At 34.8% G+C, this 24,409-nt stretch overlaps 1 protein-coding gene across 2 annotated transcripts in view; it reads right to left on the reverse strand.

Annotated features, from left to right (window-relative positions):
* Positions 1-24,409, reverse strand: part of LOC143232373 (uncharacterized) — a 50,663-nt gene that overhangs the window by 10,309 nt on the left and 15,945 nt on the right. The window contains exon 2 of one of the 2 annotated variants that reach the window (XM_076467716.1): positions 19,651-19,870. The exons of the other annotated variant lie outside the window; for it this stretch is intronic. Within the exon in view, the coding sequence (XP_076323831.1) occupies positions 19,651-19,669 (19 nt within the window). The 5' untranslated portion in view covers positions 19,670-19,870. The remainder of the gene's footprint in view (positions 1-19,650; positions 19,871-24,409) is intronic. 2 annotated transcript variants of the gene reach the window in all.

Here is a 24,409-nt window from a genome sequence, read left to right on the forward strand (position 1 = left end):
TAAAATTTTACCAATTATTTACGTCAGTAGATGGTGCGTACTTTTGAAACACTTTGATAAACTTCTAAGTGCTTGTACAACGAACGTATATGTAGATATAGGCAAAGAGGAATCTAACTCCAATGTGCCCATAACAAAAGATTTTGAGCTTTACAAGGCGACCAATGTAAATTAATTTCTATCCTTAAGAATTAATGAAACGAAAACTCATCGCTTTGTAGTATCTGGTAAGTAAGTAGAGTAACGGGTACACGTCTTGCCCAATCACATTTATCAGAATAATTACAATATACTTTATCTGTGATATGTTAAGTATTTTTATTGTGAAACTTGAAGTTATTTCAATGTGGATGATGCTTCTACGAAATCTTCGCTGTATATAGTTATGAGAATAAGACACACTGAGAAATTGATAGTAAATAGACTGGCTTTCAATAAGTTCATCACCTCCGCACTCACAAAAAAACGGGCTCTGTTTAGAAGTACACGTACTTTGTGTAATAACGACATCAAGTAATCAACAGGTGACACTGCAATACATCAAGATGTATACGTGCATTTTGATGCAGAAAAAAGGAATATTTTGATTTGGAGAATAGCTACAACCGATGGAATCTGTGAAGGCTGGAATGTGTGGAGAAAGTGACGTTTGAAACCCAACGTGAAATGTGTTCTCTTCATGGAATCTTAAGAAATTAAGAATACTTATACACATAAATATTTTGTAAAAATGTTGTAAAGTCCATAACTACAGTCATAATGTTAACTTGAAAATTATCCACAAGATTTTCTTGAAAAACTATTTTACATGTAATTTACGAAAAGGTTTAAAGACAGAACTCGACAATTACATAATACACTCAATCAAAGCACATTCTTATATGTTATGAAAAGATAAAACATTCAAGATAGTAATCTTCAAACTGCTACAGAATCTGGTGCAAATATTTACACCAATATAATGGTCAAAGGTATTAAATAAAATGTGATAAACAAACAAATGTTTCTTCGATGCTCTACCTATCATAATTATTCATTAATTTAACTTATAAGGGAAGGATCACATGTGTAGGAATAGAGTTAGTGAAAAATGGATTTGTTTCTTAAGATTTTCGGTAAATAATTGATAAATGAGATATTTTATCTCGCAAATTAAAAGCCACTTTTCTTGATAACAGTTTGATAAAAAAGATAAATCACCATGGGAGGGGGGCAGGTGGATTTTCTAGAAGTTCCACGCGTAATTAAGACGGGATGTTTTGAAGAAGTATGTGCGGTTCTCCACTTCTTTAAGTGGGTTAGATATATTATGTCTATAAACATTGGAAGTCTTCTGTCATCAGTAATTACAGTGCTTAATAACTTATGTAAATGGCTTGCTTAAACTTGGCTTGTACTCATTTCTCACTGTAGTTCCATACCTGTATACTTTCTAAACCTAAATATATAACCATATACATCTCATTACGTATTAATATCAATATCATTTGAGGGTGCTTACTTAACTGTAACATGTCAAGATTCTCATTAGAATATGAATGGATAAAAATAAGGTTCATGAACTTCACTATTACTTTGAGGTTATACCGTAGAGACATAGACTAATGTCTTCATTAGCTGATTCTTTTGGTCTTGCATTACATGAATAATTGTGTTAAAACAAATCACCTTATTTTACGACGATGTCATGATAATCTTTAAGTTCATTAAGGATACGAGACGATATTGATAGCATCATGATATAAGGTTGTCAGAATTTATTAATAACACAACTAAAGGAAAATTTCTTCTCAGACTGCAGTCTAAAACTATACATTAAATCTATAAATCACTTGCTGATAACCGTAACACATAAGATGCAAAATGCATTTATTGTAACTTTTAAATGGCACACATCCCGATTAAAAAAATTAGACCAACGAATAGTCTGAGTCTGAGCAACATGAAAATATTCAAACAATCTGTTTCAAAGGATATGAATAAGATGATAAAACAGCAGAACGTTGTAACAATCGATCTTGTATTTGTCATACATGAATATTTATATGATTTTAATGGAGAGCGCTCCTTCTTATTATTGACTTTGATTTTAATATTTCAATTTTTTTGCACACAGTTTTCTATGCTCTTACATGCTAATTATTTAAGCATAGACTACATTAAATCAATTCATTTTCGTTGAGAGTTCTTTCTTCTTACTTTATGGTGCCGAATATTAAAATATATCAAAATCTAAGCACCAGATTTACTGGACTTAATGTTACGATTCGTCTCGCTAATCCATCCATATAGTGAGGAATATTTTGGGATTAGAAATATAACTCTAGTAAAGAGTTTTAAAAAATGATTTTCACATTATTATTAGTGAATATTTATTATGAAAAGGAAGTACTTCTAAAGCTTTGACACTGGTGACGTTTTGAACTAAATAATTGTCAGTTTCTTCATCCGAACACCAAGCTTGGTGTATTTTTTAACATACAGCTTGAAACGTCGTCACTGTGGAAAATCTCTACGCAGCTATTCTCCGTAAACTGCTTCCTCTATGTAATCAAAACTCGTGGGTATTCCTCAAATAGGTTATAATTAACAAATTTTCTGTTTTTAAATAACGGTTTAATAAAAAATATACAAAATAGACATAGTAAATAAAGTACATTACATAGTATGTGACTTTTAACATAAGCTTTCCATTAAGTTTTGAATTCACAATATCCGTTTCTATTTATCCATAATGTAATTTCTTTTTTCCAGAAGCTGCAAACATGCCTGTAATATGTACACGGTTGTACAGAGGAGTAAAAGTTATTGAAGCTCCAGAAATATTCTTTATATGTCTTATAACCATCACAAGAGCTTGGTTGTTGTTGTTTTTTTAATTTTGTGCAAAGTTACACAAGGGTTATCTACGCTAGCCATCCCTAATTTAGCAGTGTAAGGCTAGAGGGAAGACAGCTAGTTATCACCGCCCACCGCCAACTCTTGGGCTACTCTTTTACCAACGAATAGTGGGATTGATCGTCAAAGTATAACGCCCCCACGGCTGAAAGGACGAGCATGTTTAGTGTGATGGGGATTCGAACCCGCGACTCTCAGATCGTGTTTCAAGCGCCTTAACCAACTGGCCATGCCGGGCCCACAGGCGATAGATTACGTCATTCGTATTTAAAAACAAAGTACAATAATCGCTCTGTGGTGAACGTTTGAGGTACTTTTAACATGCTTGAACAAAACAAGTTAATGTGATCGTCACATTATAACGCCCCCACGGCTGAAAGGACGAGCATGTTTAGTGTGATGGGGATTCGAACCCGCGACCCTCGGATCGTGATTCGAGCGCCTCAACCAACTGGCCATGCCGAGCCCACAGGAGATAGATTGCGTCATTCGTATTTAAAAACAAACTACAATTATCGCTCTCTGGTGAACGTTTGAGGTACTTTTAACATACCTGAACAAAACAATTTAAACAAATATATATATATATAACAATACAAGGGTTCGAACCCTTATAAAAATAGTATTGAATAAAATAAACAAATGCTAATTTTACAACTGTATCTGTGTATGTATTAAAAGTTTATCTGAAGGTATTATTCATGCAAAACATGCATGAAACAATTTGATCAATAATATGTCTTCTTTCAACAATACTTAGCATTTTCATAAATATATTCCAAGCTCAAACGTTTAATTCTTTAACTATGATTTCGTTATAAATTATGGTCTCTAACAATATTTGTGTCTGCTATTGTCGATATATAACCTAAACATACTAAAAGACCTGAAGAAAAGAAAACCCAATGATAAATTCCATAAAATCTCTATTGTTGAATATAGCCTACCAAGTGCAAAAACGATGAAAATATTTTTTATTTTGCGAAAAGCTTTCATTTTTAGTGTAATAGTAAAACTTTATACATTGAAGCAAGTATTTGAGCAATATAATATGTTCTTCAAAATTATTTATAACATTCCATATTGATGCAGTATAAATCAATGATAATTAAATTATATTCAAGGGTAATACAAAGTTTCTATCATTTTACTATAACAAGACAGATTGATAGTTAGGCCAAACTACATTAAATAGTTTTATTAAAGATATTGACATTATAGCGTTACAGAATCTTATCAGAATCGCCATTGATGGTATAATCTCATAGCGACTCGTTTTACATGAGAATATGGAATATCCACCTTCTAGTTACAAAGCCGGACTTACGTTATCAAAGTCTTTTCACTCTCGTTTTTTTTTTTTTTTGAGATCGTATAGTTCTTTAACAGACGTAAAAGCGCTATTCAAGATCAGTGAATATGACATTTATCAAAGTGTGTGAAAAGGGATTGGTCCTTTCGCTTCCAGGACGGTTTACATTGTCAGTGTTTCTATAGAGGACCAGTCCTAGTTTTTGGTATTGTTGGCTTATAACACCTTGGACTTACATTGAACCTCTTGAGTTACAAAAAACTTCATTCAAATATATTCAATGAAAGGCTGAGCTGAAAGCCCTGTTGGTTAAATTCGATACCCATCATCAAGTTTCAAAGTCTGTTGGTTACGAGGCTTAGTTAGATTCAAGAGTATATATCGGGAAACCTTCTTATACTCAGGATTACGCGTATAAGGCGCGATGTTCTCGAAGTCTGGTCACGTGAAACAGAAGAAAAGAGATTTTTTAAACACCTTATCGCATCTGCAATCGTTTTCGCCATGACTCAGTGATAACAATCACATTTAGAACATTTCTTACCTCTGTTTATATTGTCAGTAACAGATGTTTCCCAATTGATGTTTTTATGTATTATGTCTTCAGTATGGTACATTATACCAATAATCCAAGTTGTTAAACGTTAACGCTATAAAATAACTTCAAAGTGTTTGAGAAGGATTTACCTTTCCTAAACCAGTTAATCTTTATCAATTAATTGTATAGTTCTATGGGGCTTTTTGTAAGATAAACTTCCAATAAAGAAGTATCAAGTTATGTCCAAGATTTATTTTAAACTATATAGTATTTATTGCAGTATAACAAATACGAATTATTACCGTAACAACTTTAATTAGCATAATTTATTTAAGGTATTATAGTTAGTTAATTAATACATATGAAATAACTGTCATATTCGTCTTAATGTTTTTAGATACAATACAATTATTTAGTTGGGTAATGTTTGTGAATTCGTTACTACATTGGTTCAGACAGCGAATCTTTCCCAGCTCCACTATAAAACAATGTATTCACTATATAATAGAGTATTAAGTGGATTAATGAGATTTAAAAACAATATTTGATTTAAGCAAGAATAGTTGCTATACGTAATAATTTCATATGTAGACTGGTACTGTAGCTTTAGTGTGTGTTTTCTTACAGCAAAGCCACATCGGGTTATCTGCCGAATCCACCGAGGGGAATCAAACCCATGATTTTAGCGTTGTAAATCCGTAGACTTACCGCTGTACGAGCGGGATACCTGTAGCTTTAGGGAAAAATGATTTAAAACCTACTTGTCATACTTATTCTTTTTGGACCGGTGTAGCTAGGTGGTTAAGGCACTGAACTCGTAATCTGAGGGTCGCGGGTTCGAACTCCCGTCACACCAAACATGCTCGCCCTTTCAGTCGTGGGGGCTTTATAATGTGACGGTCAGTCCCACTACTCGTTGGTAAAGAGTAGCCCAAGAGTTGTCGGTAGGTGGTGATGACTAGTTGCCTTCCCTCTAATCTTGCACAGCTAAATTATGGATGGCCAGCGCAGGTAGCCCTAGTGTAGCTTTGCGCGAATTTCAAAAACAATGGATGAAGTAATTACAATACAGGGGAATAAGCTATTTACGGATCAGGTGTGTACAAATAAGGATCCAAACAGTTTACATATCGTAATGAATAAGGGAGCACAATGTAGATATTGATATCTTATGCATTTAATAATGAAAAAGATAGGCATAATATAGAGGTTCAGACTGTTTATGTACCTACCATTAGGGAGAGTACAACACTTAGTTCTAGCAATAGGATAAAATTAGTAAAATTAAAGGATTCACAATGTTTATTTAAACTAATAGATCAGCTAATTACAGTGTATGGTCCAGAATGTATTTCTGTATTAATGGATGAGTAAATTTAATGTAAATGTCCAGAGGGCTTTTATAGTAGTGGATGGGGTAAATATAGGGTTTAAATCTATTATATATAATAATGAATTAAGTGTGTGCAGTGTATCGGTACAGACACACTGCGTATATTAATACAAGACGTAGGTAAAAGTAGGGGTCCAAAATGTTTATCTATAGTAATAGTTTAGATATGTACCACATAGAGATCCAGAAAATGAAAACAAACCAGTTTTCTTTTAATAAATTTGTCTTTGATCAAACGTTTTATATACTCAAAAGTAGTTCTTTTTTATTACACATACATTGTTTATGTATGCACAATCAGTAATAATAATGTACTAACAACCTTTTAGTGATTTACAGAATCAGTGAGCAACATAATCAGAAATGTATTGGTGACGAAATCTGAAATCACGTGGACTCGTTCGAAAGATGTATTATATTCTGATCTAGGCGTGAAAAAAACAACAACTTGTGTAACAAAGTAAAGAAATCAAAACATGAAAGCTAATCATATATGTTACAGTTGTCCAAATCAACGTAAAAAATATATACAGTAATTTCATAAATTTAAAACAAGTTTTAAATCAAAATACTTTAAAAATACAAAAATAAAACCAGTTAGCTATAATGTTTCAGTATAGTTGTTGGTTTATTAGCGTATAGTTACTGAATGGGTTAGAGTTGAATTTGTGAGACCTAACGCTGGTCCGTTAGGAATATTTAGTATAGGTAACTCGAACAACAGGTAATCGTCAATAGCCGCGGCACTTGAAGTTCGTTTAGGCAGAATTAGTGTAAATTAATCTACGATTTCTTTGTTTCTTTAAAGTGAAGCACATTGCTACACAACAGACTATCTATGCTCTTTCCACAACGACTTTGAAAACCCGTATTTTAGCGTTGTAAATCCGTAGACATTCCGCTGTGCCACTGGGGAACATTAATCTAGGATTTTTTTTTCCTTTTCATTATCAATATTTTTGCATACCAAGCGTGGTGCGGGTACACCCGATTAGATTTTATTAGTCATCAGGGTCTCTACCAACTCATCCTTAAATTGAAACTCCGTTATGTAGAATTAGAGTAAATTAATCCATGAAACTTTGGGTATCACCAAATGCATCAATCGAACGGGATTGGCGTCATGAGTCTGAAACTGTAATTAGATCCGAAATCGGTCAAAAGATGACGTAGCTACGAACTAAAAGTTTATACTGCAGAAAAAAAAAAAAGCCAACAAAACGAGCCGCTGTACCGCTAGAGATTTATATAACACTAGCTTCCTAGTGCTATACGTTTGATCCATCACCCAGCAGTTAGGATTTTTGTTTGTTTTTTGTTAAGCACAAAGTTACAAAATTGATTATTTACGTTCCCTCCACCGCAACCCGATTTTTAACATTATAAGCCTGCAGACTTAGTACTGAGTCACTGGGGGCATTTATAATGTAACAAACTCATAAAATTATCTTTTGATAAATAAATATACTCTTACTGTATAAATACCATATATAAATCGCAAAACCTTATAACAGAACTCCTTAATCACTGTCGTTATATGAAACATAACATAACGGTAATGCAGCATATATATCAGTGTTGTCTATTTTTAACGAAGGCTTATTTTTGGCGTAAAAATGAAACATAAAACTATTGGAATTTTTTTACTACCTAATAAATTAGTTTCCCTATTTTGTGGTTATATTTAAGTGATATCTACTATAATACAAAAAATCTGAGAAATCTTATAAGGGAGGGACGTAATATGTTTATTTGTTTTTGAATTTCTCGTAAAGCTACACAAGAGCTATCTACGCTAGCCGTCCCTAATTTGGCAGTGTAAGACTAGAGGGAAGGCAGCTAGTCATCACCACCCACCGCCAACTTTTGAACTACTCTTTTACTAACGAATAGTGGAATTGATCGTCACATGTAATGCCAACACGGCTGAATGGGCGAGAATGTTTGGTGCGATAGAAATTCGAGCCCGAAACCCTCAGATTACGAGTCGAGAGCCTTAACAACCTGGCCAGGACGGAATATTTTCAACTGTAATCTGTAGTGATGACGTTGGATTTCGAGCATCATTGTTTCTTGGTTGGAACGTCTATATGATTTTGTTTTGAATGCATTGGTTTGTCAACAATTACATAGTGATTATCAACGATGACATAGTGTGGTATCTTTTGTGACTTAAATCAATCTCAGAATATGTTGGAAGTAAGTCAGAGAAGTTAACAAAGGTCTGATTGTTGTATTGAATGTAGTGTTAACCACTTGATATTTTGGCAGTTGAAAATATATTTGTAAATGTTGTACAAACATGAAAACTGATTTGTTGCTAATTACTTCATATCACACAAATATTTTGTTATTTATTTTTCAAGCATTAAAGGAACCACACAGTGAGTCATTACAACCTTCCTCGCATGGCCACGTTGTTAAGGCGCTCGACTCGTAATTTAAGGGTCGTGGGTTCAAATCTCGGTCGCACCAAACATGCTCATCCTTTAAGCCGCGAGGACGTTATAATGTGACGTCAATCCCATTATTCGTTGGTAAAAGAGTAGCCCAAAAGTTGGCGGTGTGTGATGATAACTAGCTGCCATCCTTCTAGTCTTACACTGCTAAATTTGGGTCAGCTAGCGCAAATAGTCCTCGTGAAACTTTGCGCGAAGCTCAAAAACATACAAACCTTACACTTAAAAAAAAAGGTTGATATCACTTTTCGTCACACATGATTGTGTCAGAGTTCATAACTTAAACATGTTTTATTTACAATAAAAGTAATTTTAAAATGCTAGTGGCATAGACAAACAGAGGAATATAAAACAGAACTTCTTTACAAATGCTGAAAAACTTCCTAGACGCCCCCAGTGGTACAGCGGTATGTCTGCCGACCTATAACACCAGAAATTGCAGTATTAGTACAAGCATGAAAATCAGAACGATGTCATCGAACTGTAATCTGGAGACAGAAATACGAGGCTTGCTGTTTTCCATGGCCGCTAATTAGAATGTATTGATAACAATCTTTTAAGTGGAAAGAAAGAGCCGCTAGTTGAGAGAAGTCTTGCTGGTATCATAAACAGAGAGAAAGTGGAAGTCTTGAAAAAAACAGATGACCTGAACATACTGGAAATCATAGTTGTTTGCCAGCATTTCCGCATTAGAAATAAAAGAAAAGATAATTGAACAAAACTAGCCTAATTTCCCTCTATTTTCAGCGCTTAAAACTGTCGTAAATTAAAAGTATCCACATATTTCATTTTACAATTGGTAATACAAACATTTTTAGCGAGTTATTTGACGTGTTATTCTACTTTAATTGTATCGTATTACAAACTGCATTAGAGAAAACAAAAATTTATTTACCGTATTCTTCAAAGTGTCATTGGTTAGCTACAAAGTTTATAGGCTTAAGTGCTGTAAAATGGATATACCTGAGTTACAATGGATATTAACCTAAGTGCTATAAAATTATTATACCCAAATTATAATGAATATTAACTAAGCATTGTAAAGTGAGTATACTCAAGTTGCAATAAATAGAAGTTTGTGTACTGTAAACTTAGTATATCTGAGTTGCAATGAATAGGAGCCCAAGTATTGTAAAAGTACTACACTTAATTTACAATAAATATTAGCTAAGTATTGTAAGATTATTACATTTAATTTACAATAAATATTAGCCTAAGTATTGTAAATTTAGTATACTTAAGTTACAATGAATAGCAGTATGTCTGAAATATCTAATTACTAAGTTATATAAGTTAATATGTACTTACAATATTTTCAGTCTACTTTTAACATCAAAAATAGAAAACACAAATGAGAACGAATTGTACAAGTCAGGTAAAAAACTCAAAAAAATACTTTAGCTTAGCTGTCGTTCTTTCTATCACTTGAGTAAGTTTCAAATCTTCAGAATCAATATTCCTAGAAATGAAAAAAAAAAGAATCTTAATATGCATTGGATTCTAATTCATATCAACTGAAAGAAAATACTTCTATTTAAAAGTCCATGGTGCCCAACAGACATTACGTGCTGTAAACTAAGGACGTTGAAGAGGAAAATTGACTTTTAATATCTTTGTCAGCACTCAAGCCGTTAACTAGAATAACGATCCCTAAGGGTTTAATAAACTTTGATGATTGCAGTATTAATCTTCAGAGAAAGAATGAAAAATGTATTAGGTGATGTTTGGCATCCACATCTGAGCTTATGATTCAACGATGTTTGAAGTTTCCTTCTTCATGCATGATGTTATTGTTTTTCACCCTTTTGAAATACCTCAGGTGACAATCAATATTAAAGTTAATTAACGTTTCCATACATTATCAAACTATTTGGTAATGATAATATGTAGAGGTTAAAACTACGCTAGTACATCTATAGAATAACTTTTCTTGGACAACGCATATAAAAAAGCCTTAATAAGGTTCATTTAAGTTTCAAAGGGGTACTTCATTATTTAGAGCTAGACGTTGTCTATACTTATTTGGTTTGCTCGCAGTTTATTAACATAGGTGGTAAAATTCATGATTATTGAATATTTTCGTCGAGAATTGCGTTTATCTATAGCTTATTAACGAAAGCATTATTAGTGACTATTGGGTGTTTTCAACAAAGCCTTTTTTTTAATATTAGACATTATTTATGATTATGGATTATTCAACACAGACGGAGTGTTTGCAATACGGTTTATTCAGAATTTACTTTTATGGATATTTTTTGAAAATTCTGAAATATTTTCATCAATATTTGCCAGTAGGTTAATAATACAAACACCTTTTTTGTTTATGGATTATGTCCATAAATATTTGCCAGATAACGCTCGTATTTCCATCCTGAACTGACCCTTATGCAGCAAAAGTGCCCCAAACTATTATTTGTAGTTATAGGAGTTTAAAATGAGTATCAATAATTTCCTGGAAAGTAAAAGATGGGTTTCGTTTCTTACCTTTCTCAAACGTTGGTGTGATAAAACGACCCTAAATAATTAAATGGTCTCTTGTTTTTCGTAAGTTCCTGTGTTAAACAACCAGCTTATAAAATAGCCTATAGAGTTTAAGAACAGCCAAGTTGAATTAGAAACCAAAATCAATAGCAGCAGCCACGGACTAATCTGCTACTCTGAAAAGCAGTAATAACAAACACCACCTAATCTACTACTCCATTATAAATGCTGTAAGGAGAATAAATGTCAATGTTTTGGTGTGGCATAAGAAGGCCCGTTTGCAATTCTACGAGAATCAACTACGAGTATTGGTTGGTTGATTTAGTGTTTTATGGCACAAAGCAGCTAGGCTATCTGCGCCAAACATCCAGTAAAAAGTTAAAAATAAATTCAGTAAAATTCATAAAAGGGAATTAAGGTAGACAAAACAAAGTTTAAAAAACCCATAAATAGCATAAAACTAATGTTTACGTCTAATCTACGACGTTAAGAGAAAAACGACAGTAATTCAAGATGTAAAGGACTTTCTGTAGCGTAACTGTAATTCTCATAACTCGCCAGGAAGACAAACAAATAAGTACAAAAAACACTGTCAGTCACTTGAAGTTGGCTTTTCCAGTCCTGGTTCTAAGCTATTTGACGTTATGGCCATTTTCGAAAAGGAAAGTAGTAAAAAGGTTTTAAAAGACGTGTAGCAAAACTATAATAATAACTCGTCAGGATGACTAACGGGTAGTTCAAATAGCAGCGTTAGTCACCTGAAGTTGGCCTTTCCAATCCTGGTTTCAAGTTATTTAATGTTACGGCCAGTTTCTAATTTTAAATCGAACTAGATGAAGTGTGATATTTATAAAGGAGCCACATTAAAAAGGTGTAATGTATAAATTAAAAAAAAAACTCAAATGGTATGAAAAAGATTAATGGCCTTTAAAGAACTATAAACATTACCAAGGTGGACAGTGTCACCATCACCAATAACACTGTCTAATGTTACGGACAAACCTTGGGACCAAACAGTGTTAAAATAGTGCCGTCGTTGAGAGTCGTAACAATGGCAAGAAAGTAAAATGATTTGAGTGTTACATAGACTACACACTGATGCATCAATTTCATATAAAAGAAAACGATGAGTTAAAAAACTGTGACCAATGTGTAGTCTAGTTAGAACAACTTTCTCCTTCCGAACCTTACGAAAGCTAGACGGCCAAAGCCCAATATAGGGTTTTATTTGAAAAAGCTTGTTTTCACGTTGCTCACTCCAAGTTGACTGTCAGTTGGCATGGAGCAAAGCCTTGAATACAGGATCACAGTCCATGTATGGAACAGGTACAGTGGTGATAGTGCCAGAGCAGACAGATTTAGCTGCTGTGTCTGCAAGCTTGTTCCTGTGAATACCAACGTGGCCTGGTATCCAGAAAAACTGGATAGAAATAGACGCTAATGAGAAATTGGCCAGTCGGTTTTGAATATCCGCGAGAACAGGGTGTGGACCAACGTGAAGCGATTCTAGGGCCAGTAGAGAACAAAGCGATTCAGTATAAATAGTGCAGTCTGAGTACTGCTTATCTTCTATGTGATCCAGGACAAGAGAAATGGCGTACAGTTCAACAGTGAACACAGAAGCTGTAGAGGGGATTTTAAGGGCAACCACCGAACCACAACAAACCACACAGTCACCTGATTTCAAACCATCTGTATAAACACGAATAGAAGGATGGTTCGAAACATGTTCATCAAATAACAGAGAGTAAAGATGACGTAAAGATAGGTCACAATTGGGGACTGTAAGAAGCCATGGTGGGATGAGCTGACCAGTGAATACAGCAATGTTATCCAAGGACAGACCCAATTCATCCAACAGTGCCTGGATACTAAGGCCAAAGGTACCAATGACAGACCGTCTGTTCTGAAGAAGTATGGCCCACTGAGAAAGAAAAACACAACCCCAGGTGGGATGCTTTGGTAAGGAACGAAGTTTCAAAGCATAAAATAAAGACAGTTGCAAATGGCGGAAGTGAAAAGAAGGTTCATGAGACTAAGGTACTGACAGACCGATGAAGGGCCAGTTTGAGTTCCACTAGTGTAAAGGGACGATTATGGTCATAGAGACAATCAGCTCGAAAGGAAAAAGGTGATTGCTCTGCCCGAGGCTTGATGACTAATGTGGAAGAAGAAGCAGAGGTGCTAGATAACTGGCAAAAGTTTTCACCTAAAGTATCGGCGATGCTCCAAGTATCAGCTACTTCCTGGCTATTAGAGAGCAAGATCGAGAGGGCGGAACAGAGTTATATTGCCCAATGACCTTTCGAATCTTGTCCCATATGACTTTGGAACTGGTGCTAGAAGATATGCTGGTTGTGAACTTAATCCAAGATTCCTTCTGGCTTTGACGTCTTACCCATCGAGCATGTGCATGGCCCACTGGAAAGCGATGCGGTTCGAGAGTGTGGAATATATACGGAAAGTATCCCAAACTTGTTTTTGAGCCTTCCGTGCCATGTGGCTGGCAAGATTCCACCATGGACGAGAATATAGTGGAAAACGTGTCGAGGTTTTAGGAATATATTGAGCAGCTGCTTGTATAATACAGTCAGTTACTACTGCCACACAGTGGTCTATTGATGGCTTACAGACGATGGCAGGATCAAGTTCTGTGAGAGCAGTGAAAGAGGGGCAGTTTGCCTGATCCAGCTTTCACCGGGGCACGCGGATCAGGTGGCATCGACCACGGCCAGTCTCTCTCAAAATTATGGGAAAATGATCACTGTCTGAAAAGAGATAGATTGTGATCACAGAGCAAACGCTCTAAAGAGCGACCCTCTTATCAATATCAACACTTCTCCAGAGGGGATGATGCCCATTAAACTCCCCAAGGATGAAAAAGGAAGACGGCAGCTGTTCAATGAGAGCATCAAGGTCTGATTGATCATATGTCTCTCTAGGCGACAGGTAGAGAGAACAAATAGTGAAGGTACAACCCAAGGAAACACGGATGGCTACGGCCTTTAAGGGTGTGTCGAATAGCAAAGAGGGTGGGCACATGCTGATCAACCAACAGTGCCAGCCCTTTATGTACTCGTCCATCACAGTCTGTCATTTCTGTATAAAGAAAACCGCCGAAAGGTGACTGTATCGGCAGGTTTCAGAAATGTTTCCTGTAAGGAAAGACATACAGGATGGTAGGAAGCAATCAGTGCTTTGATACCATCCAGATTAGAACGTAAACCTCGACATTTTCATTGTATAAGGTTGACCATTTTATTTACATGTAGGCGAATTGGGTGGAGAACCCTCCTGTTTACGACCACGTATTTTTTCCTTACTGTGTTTATACGAGGGAGGTCTATTGACCTCCATGGATCCTGCCCTGGATTGATTGGGCAGGTATTTGGTATTGGAAGGGGATTCCAGAGACTGAGGACGTGACGAATGATTGTTTTGCATCGTGGAGTGAGAGAAGAAAATCTATCGAAGGAAATGTCTGGAACCAAAGGATGTGGATCTTGAGGTTTGTTGGAATGTATGTAAGTGACAGAAATAGGTGTTGGAGTTGATTCATTAACTTTTTTTAACCATGGAGGTCAAAATACTTTTCATTTGTTTGAAGAACGATTCTTTTGGAGGCACAGTGAGATCTGTCTGCACTCCCACTGTAGTTGTGGAACGAAGTGCAGTAGCATACATCCGAGATGAGGTGGTGCACAGCACTTTTCGAGCCTCAGGATAAGTAATGTTATGAATCGTTTTCAAACGCTGCACCTCTTCTTCTTTCAACTATTTATGGCAAGAACGAAAGTAAGACGGGTGAGAGCCATTAAAATTGATGCCATGAGGGTCCATCTCACACTCGTAGGCATCATGGTACTTGCCACTGCAACGAGCACCCTCAAGGAACCACGACATGACATCTTCGAATGACCGAACCGTTGACACTGGAAACATCGGACAGGGTTTGGAATGTATGGCCGAACTCTGCAATTAAGATAACCTGCCTTGATGGTGGCAGGTGGACGAAATGATGTAAATGTCAGAATGAGGACATTGGTCAGCATCGTAATTCCATCTTTGCGAGTGGAGATACGCCTCACTGCAGAAACTTCTTGGGTGGAGAAACCAGCGAGAATTTCCGACTCTGGGTTGTACTTTAAATACTCTCAACAATAACTCTTCGTGATGAATTCAAAGTAACATAAGGGGTAACCTCAATAGGTATATCTCCAATTGCTTTTGAATGCAAGAGGAGGTCACTGTGTTGAGATGTGGATGTTTCTACCAAATTAAAGCTTCTTTACTGGCTCTGGAGAGCTAGCAAGTCCCTAAAGGTTTGTCTGAAAGAGAATGTAAGATAAGTCTTCACCTACCTATATTTTGCATTCGTTATTATACAATACCAAGTAGGATCAGAAGAGTTTCCTGCCAGCGGAATGTTTGTGGATTACAACGCTAGAGAAAGGGTTTTTAATAGCCTATTGTGTAGCTTTGTGCTTAACTTTAAACAAACAAAAGAGTGTAGAAATATCAAACTTAAAGAAGCTCGATGAAACCCTGTCGACAGGTGAAAGAAGTTAATATTATATTATATTATTAACATTGTAACACGGTATTACTGATCTTTTGATAATTTATGGGCAACTTCATATGACCTACTTGTATTTTATTAATACATACATTCTAATGGTTATTATTTTCATTCAAGCTCATTACTGTTTCACTGTTACTGCCATTTTTATTACTATGAATTATGAAGCATTATCTATATATTACCTCATATGGATGTTTTAATAAATATGGAGAATTATAATTAAGGCCTACAAATATTTTATTCATTCGGACATTCTGATAACTATGTATTATTTTTTTCCACTTCTATTCGTATATTTTCCTAACATATAGATTTTAATACCTGTGTAGCTCTTTCATTAAGACGTGCCTATAAATTGTTAACACATAATGTTCTGATTATTATGAATTATTTTCATTAACTTCTTTTCATATATATTTTATTATATATGTTTTAATAACTATGGTGTCATTTCATTGAGGGCTGTGTATGCTTTATTAACACAGATAACTGTATTTTATGATCATGAAAGATTTATATTGTTTCCGAGATCGTTTTGGTATTGCGATTTCTTAGAGACTGTTCATATGGAAGAAATCGTTAGTATGAGTATGTTGTTTGAATGCTTTAGCGTTCAGGAAAATAGTGATGCAATATTGATCAAACTTTCTGTGTGGGCATGAAGCAGTTCAAGGATGGTTGTGTTATCTCATGTACCTAATGCTGACGTTAAAACTACTAATGTTGAGCGAAATAATCTTTTACCGCTAAAACCTCGCAAGAAATGTCTACTTTTCAACGCAACTTAAACTTTTAAAGCATTAAATATCAAATGAAACTCTACAATAATTCTCCTGTTATTTACTTCTCACTAATTAGCAAAATGTTTGATCACTATGATTTGAATATTCATTATACAATAAGCTACACAATTTCGATTATCTATTTCAAATTTCGAAACGCAAATAGTTTCATTGTCAATCTGGCTTACGTTTTAGAATCACAAAGAACAATGGTGTGTAATAGATTTACCGTTGTACGTTTATTTTAATACCTTTTTTGTTTCATTATAGTTTGTTTTGTTTTTTTCATGTGTCGTATGTTGTTGGGTGTGTATTGCGCAATTCCTGTCTGTTCTCTAAATTTGTAGAAGATTCTTGAGAGCAAGAATCAACACTATTTGTTTTAGGAAAACGCGCTAGAACATTTTTGAAACTTCGAAAAACTCGCGTGATTCGTACAAAAGCAGCTAAGCGAGAGACAGAATTATTATTATTATTGGTCAGCTACAGTCAATGTGATATAGACTATACTTGCGATTAACGCTTGTTAATCCGAAAACTACAGAACTGGTTCAGGAACGTTGATAGATTTCGAACGTTACAAACTGTTCAACTTCAGTGAATTAACTATGGACGTAACTATTTCTATAAATATGTGAAATATCTCATTCAGTAAAATGTCAGTGGTATGAGGCCAACCAAGCTAGCTTGCTTAAGCTGGGTGTGACAATATCAACTGAGAATTAATTTGTTCGTCGTGGACCTGGAACGTCGATAAGATATTCAGTTGTAGACCGGATTATATTATATCAAAAAATCTTTGTGTTAAAAAAGAAAATTACGTGTGTCAATCTTGTTGGTAGAATTTAAATTTGTTGCATATTAACATTTAATTAACTTCTAAACTTAAATTCTAATTCCGATTATTTGAAACAATAATAAGTAACGTACATAATATAATATATACTCGTCTCGGATAACTTATAATACGTAACACGTGATATATCACATCTCATCTTGGTCTTAGTAATGCAAGATATACTGATATTGTGAATTGCAAATTATAATTTTCGGAGATCCTGTAAGTTACCGCACGACTTTCGGCCTATATTTTTTATTCAACTGGCAACAGTTTTGTTTAAGGAGATTTTTGTCACCAAATAAATGCTTACACTAGTTTTCATCGTGTTGAAAATTCTTCTTTAACAAATATAATGAGTTTCATAATATTAGAATGATTCTTTCGCTTAAGTTCTTGTGATATTGGCAAATCGAACAAAAATGTCTTTTCTTCCAAATAAATCACGTATACGAGACACTAACAAGTAAATGTTCTAAAGCTGAAATTTTGTGGAATTAATTAACACCAAAAATGGATTTCGAACTACTTAGAGAACGTTCATGAGAGTCCCCACTGTTACAGCGTTAAGTCTTTGAATTTACAATGCTAAACACACACACAAGTTATTACATTAAGTAACATTTAGCTCAAATGTATTTGAAAATATATACGTTATTGTTGTGGTCGTTCTCCAGTTCACTGCGTATGAAGTACTTTCAACCCCAAGAGGCCCGGCATGGTCAGACGGTTAGGGCGCTCGACTCGTAATCCGAGGGTCTCGGGTTCGAATCCCCATCGCACCAAACATGCTTGCCTTTTCAGCCATGGGAGTGTTATAATGTGACGGTCAATCCCACTATTCGTTAGTAAAATAGTAGCCCAAGAGTTGGCGGTGTGTGATGATGACTAGCTGCCTTCCCTCTTGTCTTACACTGCTAAATCAGGGACGGCTAGTGCTGATAGTTCTCGTGTAGCTTTGTGCAAAGTTCAAAACAAACAATCAATTCCAAGACGATTAATTCTAAGCATAAAACATTAGGGTAGATTAACAATAACATAATGAGAGTGTTGTTCAGGTAAGGGGAGTTTCCATATTTTGTTATTCCCATATCGTGATATATCTTGAAGTTTCCTTTCATCTATAAACATGAGTTTCGTACACCCCACATGTCCACAAACATCGTCTATCTTCTTATGGATGACTTATAATTTCCTGTCCTATAAGACTGAGGAAGTTATTTCTGTCTAACACAAGATTCATTTCGTATACAGTATATTGTGATTGCTTTACCGTATATTGAAAACCCTGCAACGATATTTTGCACAAAATGTCAAGAAAAAATTCTGAAGTCACTGAAATTGGCTGAATATGAAGCTTCATAAATATTACAGTGAAAACGTATTTCGTTTTATCAAGAACTATTTGGGTTTATCTACAGCTTGGAAAGCATAAGTGTTGCCTTGACATTTTATACTTTGTTACTCAATAAATTTTGTTCATCGAAAGATTCAGAAAACAGTTTTGCTAACACAAAAGCCACACTTTGTTAACAACTTTCTAGGATCAGAGGTAGTGTTATTTCTATCAGTTTTGTCGTTAATGTAAACACATGTATTCATAAAGTTTTTAAAAGTCAAGTTTAGAAAACATTGAAGATTTAGAGTCACTGAACCTCAAGAATGGAAACTTTATCATATTTTCTCCACGTAATTTTTGTAGGTTGGTATAATTTTTAACCTGTAATAAATAGTCTGATTAAACCCACAGAAAATATTTTCGTTCACGTAGAAGAAGGAAGAATTAAAATATAGCTTTCATACATATAAGAGATATATGCAGCAAGCAAATAAATAAGTCATATAATAACTCCGCAGCTAAAAAATGTAGAAGTTATTTTCAAGAAAAGTTTTGCGAAAAAGATTTATATAAACATATACAGGTATAAGTGTACAATCTCATAATGAAATGAACTGCTAGATTTCACAGTTTCAGCGAAATTTCATATCCTTTTCACACGCATGAGCTGAGCTGCCAAAGTCGTGATTAAAGTATTATATTGGAGACAGTTAAATTTATACATTTGTGGGGACGTTTATTGACAGAGATGTTTGTATATGTAGTGATATAAGCAGGGTTGAGATGATTTAGAACGTTAGAAACTAAAACTAAGAGACGATGGGATGATCCTTTACAGATAACCTTAAAACGTTTTGTTTGATTTAGTAAGTTATATAAAATAGTATGTTTTAGAAGTATCACAGATATCGTATTCTTAGTTGTATTTTGCTGAATAATTCTGAAGAATACATTCGTAGCTTCATTGCTACATACTCTTCAAGTCATACATAAATATAGGTTTAATGTGGCGAGTCAAAACATCATACCTACTAATATACATGTCATTACTGCAAGAAGCCTAGTCTCGGTCTTTCAATTTACCCTTTTTCCAAGTTTGGTGATGAGAGTTGAAAACACCCGTAAAATTCATTGACAAATGACAAATCGAACGATAGATTTGTCTACATTTCTGTGTTATACTAGTTGACTTGGTAGCTGGCTATTTTTAGGTTCATCCTTCAAGCTTTATAATGTAGTACTTCAAAACTAGACAAAAAATGCATACAAAATGTAATTAGAGTTAGAGAAACAAAACACGTACTGGAAAGTAAATTTTTATTCTTATTTCTAAACTGAGAAAATTAATTGTAGCTAAACACAGACTAATAAACTGTCAATAATAATACAAACTAAAAATCAAAAGTATTCAGGGAAGAAAATATTAAATTACTTTACAAGCAAAATTGTGAGAAGTGAACTGTTTTTAAATCATTAAGTAAAGCTTTTGTCATAAGCAAACTTTAGAGTGATGGGTTCTTTACGCCATTTTGTTATTGTTATTGCACTGAACTGAAAACTATATAACGAGACCAATTTGTTTTGTTGAATTTTTGCGCAAAGGCTACTTGTATTGTTATTGCTAGTTTTGAAGCGATAAGCTAGATGAAAAACAGATAGTCCGCACCACCCACCGCTAACTCTTGACTACTTTTTACCAACAGACAGCGCGTCTGACTATCATATCATCACGTCTAGTCTGAAAAGGTGAGCATGGGACGTGTTCGGCAGCGGGTTTCGATCCCGCGACCCACAGAGTATGAATTGAACGTCTAATCATTTGACCCTGCTTGGCAGAAGAACTGCGTTTTACAGATGAGATGGAAAATGTATTTGATGCAAGGAAAATACAACAGAAAAAAATTGCTGTGTTATGTAAAGCTTATGTATATGATGCTCTTTTTCACATTTAGTATACAAGCTAAGAAAAGTAAGTTCAGAAAATGTTCACCAGTTGTCCAAAAGAAAGGTATGTTTAAAACATCAAGCATTTCAGAAATAGTTTCGGAGAGCATACTTTTCCAAATAATCTGATTGAACAAATTACTTTGCTTAATTAATACGACAAATATGCTCTCTATAGTAAAGCAACTTTATGAAAACCAGCTTCGAATGGTCAAACGTGTTTCTCTCCCAAGCATTCTTGGAAAATTAGAGAAGGAATTACGTCAGAGCTGTTGTTCTTCCCAAGCCAGGGTGTAGCAAAAACCTGTTTTTTGAAAACACTTTTCTCACCAAATAACGCACATGGAAAGACAGATTTTATATTTACTAACACACTGACTGACTATCAAACTAACGAGGCAGGTGTACATCAGAAAACTCGTTATGAAGATATATTATCACACAAAATATTTCTATAATTACCGTTCTATTGTAAGATGGCAGTAGAAGTCGGTGCTAAAGATAATTTAATTACGAATAAATAAATAAAGTCTGAATTTATGCATTTCATGGCTAGAAATGTTTTATAAGTTTCAAATTATAAGTTGGAAAACATTCAAGGCAGAGAAATTATACTAAAATATTGAAGAATTTGGTATGAAATTTATAAAACAAATTGAAACTGAGTACAACGCAGGAATTATCTGTCGTAATTTACAAAGCTGTAGACGAGATTCCTTGTTGAACATCTATGGTTTCATTAAAATGACGCTAGTAAAACAAGCGCCAAAGTGCCATCACAATCGCATTGTTTTAGTTGTACATATTTTCTGCTAAAATGACAACAGAGATATATCGAGCCCACACCTTAAGACTTTAGAAGAATGTCACCATTTTATCGGGTAAAAATTAGCTTCACTACGATACAGTCACGTGTTGATAGATTACACTGAGATTGATTGCCAGCCAGTTCATCAGAAACTGTTAAATCAATATGAAACCTATGGAAGTACAAAGTGATACGATACCTAATACTAGTTGTGATTCCAGACATGGATCCCGGGACTGAAATACCGCATGAAAACCGAGTATGAATCAAAGTTTGGGATATATAGTTTTACTCCTTCTGAAAATTGTAGTAGAAATGATACAGTAAAAAAAAATTATGTAAGAGTCAACAGAGGGTACGTGAAACTGGAACTGTTATCAACAAAAGTGATCGAGAAACTAGAACTGTTAGTAACAGAAGTGGTCGTGAAACTAGAACTGTTAATAACAGAAGTGGTCTAGGTAAAAATTAAAGCTCGTCAAAAATGACATTAAGTATAACAATATATGATGTTTTGTGAAAGAGATGAGAGTGAAATGCAGATTTTGTCAACGACCTTGATATAATTATAAAAGTGAATGATATCTATAGAATAGTGAAAGATACACTAAATAGTCTCAATGGGCGAATACCTCCGCTGATACAAGGTACTAAATTAAAAGGTTAAATGGGGTTTGGATCACAAATAGTGGAATGAACAAAGCTTGAGACGTGTGCTCTTCAAAGATGGATCCAAATTCAAATTGTTCAGCAGCAAGCAACAACAGCTTGTTCTACAGCTAAAAGGTGAATAATGTCACAAAAAAACATATCACATTTAAAGTGAAGCAAGAATTTTTGGTCGGTTTGTTTTGACTTTCGCGCGAAGCTACACAAGGGCTATCTGGGCTAGCCGTCTCTAATTTAGCAGTGTAAGGCAGCTAGTTATCACCACCCACCGCCAACTCTTGGGCTACTCTTATACGAAAGAATAACGACCGTCACATAATAACGCCCCCACGGCAGAAAATATAAGCATTTTTGGGGTGTTGGGGATTCGAACCCGCGACCTTCGTCTTATAAGCCGGGTGCCTTAACCACCTGACCATGCTGGCCCTAGTATTCTGAAAACTCAGTACAAATGCAGAATCTAAGAGTTATTTCTGTACTGCGGCAATGGCCTGGTTTAGCTTCTCCGAAAAAAAAAACATACGTGTCTTCATCCTACATTTTTTTCTGTTAACGTTGCATCAGTTCGGGTAAAAACGTTTGTCAAATAACTCAATCATATGAAAGGCATATAGATTAACTTACAATCCAGGACTCTAATTTATAATATGTGTATTGTTCAAAGATGTATTTGCATATCGACAGTTTAAAGTAAGAGGTAGCAGTGCAGTTTCACTAAGTGTTTCATGCGTACATTGCTTTGTTGCCAAATGTCTTGAATTGCATTTATACTAATAACTCACGAATTAGTTAGAGAAGTTATAGAAGCAACAACTGTTGTACAGTATATTCAAGAATCATGACTGGCATTCAGAGACTTAAATACGTAAAGGTATAAACAGATAATAAGCACACAGACACACACGTATACATATGAGCAGTCTAGTTGTATGTTACTAAACAAACATGGTCGTGTAATAAATACATATATATATAATATCATCGTGAGTGTTTAGTTTCACTTTGTTTAGTATCGAACCCGTCAGCTCCGGGTACTTGATAGCATTCTGTATTTCGAGGAATGGAGTTAGCTGGTTTATTCAGCTTCAAACAGATAACTGAATACGGATCTGCTATGACCGTTGAAGTGTCGCTCTCTGATTGTGTCCCTCAAAAACGAAGAGCTGTGACGAAAACGTTGTGTAGATTTTATGCTAAGTACTGGGCGTGGGAGTTATCTTTAAAGTGAACGTGAACATCGCGAGATCCTAGATGAACACATCCCAGGAGCCTTAGAAAAACGTTTTGGTCAGAAGACCAATACATTCTTTAAAAAGATAATGTTTTAGTTATAAAACAAGCTCACGTCTGATTAAATAAAGAAGCACTATCAGACTACTAGAATACTCCACTTCTCCTGTAGAGATAAGTTCTTAGGACGTCTTTATAACATTCGAAGATAAGAAAAGTCTCTTCACTTCAAGTATATCTCTTAACATACTAGCAGATTCTCAACCCAAGAGCTTTACAATACCGGACTAGGAAAAGTAACTATATTAACTTCCCTTCACAACTAGTTTCTCAAGCTATTTTTGACAGGACATTATTTGTTGTTTATGAATTTCACTCAAAGCTACACGAGGGTCATCTACGCTATCCGTCTCTAATTTAGAAATGTAAGAGTAGAGGGAAGGCAGCTGTCATCACCACTCATCGCCAACTGTTGGGCTACCCTGTAACCAACAAACATTTGGATTGACAGTAATTTTATAACGCCCCCACGGCTAAATGGGCGAGCATGGTTGATGTAACGGAAACAAGACATCGTATAACCTAGACAGAAATTATAACCAGACTGCTAAAATAACCTTCAAAATACGGTTTTGAAAATAAAAGAATAGCAGTTGTTGAATGTAATAAGTTCTTAATAAGCAATTACAAAAAATGTTTATTTCGTAAAATGTAAATCCATCTATTTTATCAACAAATAACAATTGTTGCTCATGATTGTTTATGATAAACCTTCTTTGAAGCGTTATCTAAATCGTATAGGTCACGAACAACTGTGAGAAAGGTGGCAAGTTTACAAAAACGCCGTTAAATCGTGTTATGGAATATCTATAGATATTAAATACATAACCTTAATCCGTTAACCTAACCTGTGCCTTTGGCATTGTTTATGGTATATCTTTAACAGTCTATGATTCTCCTCGTATCAAAATACTGAACCAGCATTTAACCCTTTATATATCAGAATATCACGAGGTGTCTCTCGGTGTAGCTCAATAGTAAGACATTTGTTTTGTCAATAATAATGAAACAAGAAGGCTCAAAAGAGGAAAGTGTATTAATAACAATAATAACTTATAAATTGTACTTAACTGCAA

This window comes from Tachypleus tridentatus, chromosome 11 (assembly GCF_004210375.1).
Source record: "Tachypleus tridentatus isolate NWPU-2018 chromosome 11, ASM421037v1, whole genome shotgun sequence".
Classification (NCBI taxonomy): domain Eukaryota; kingdom Metazoa; phylum Arthropoda; class Merostomata; order Xiphosura; family Limulidae; genus Tachypleus; species Tachypleus tridentatus.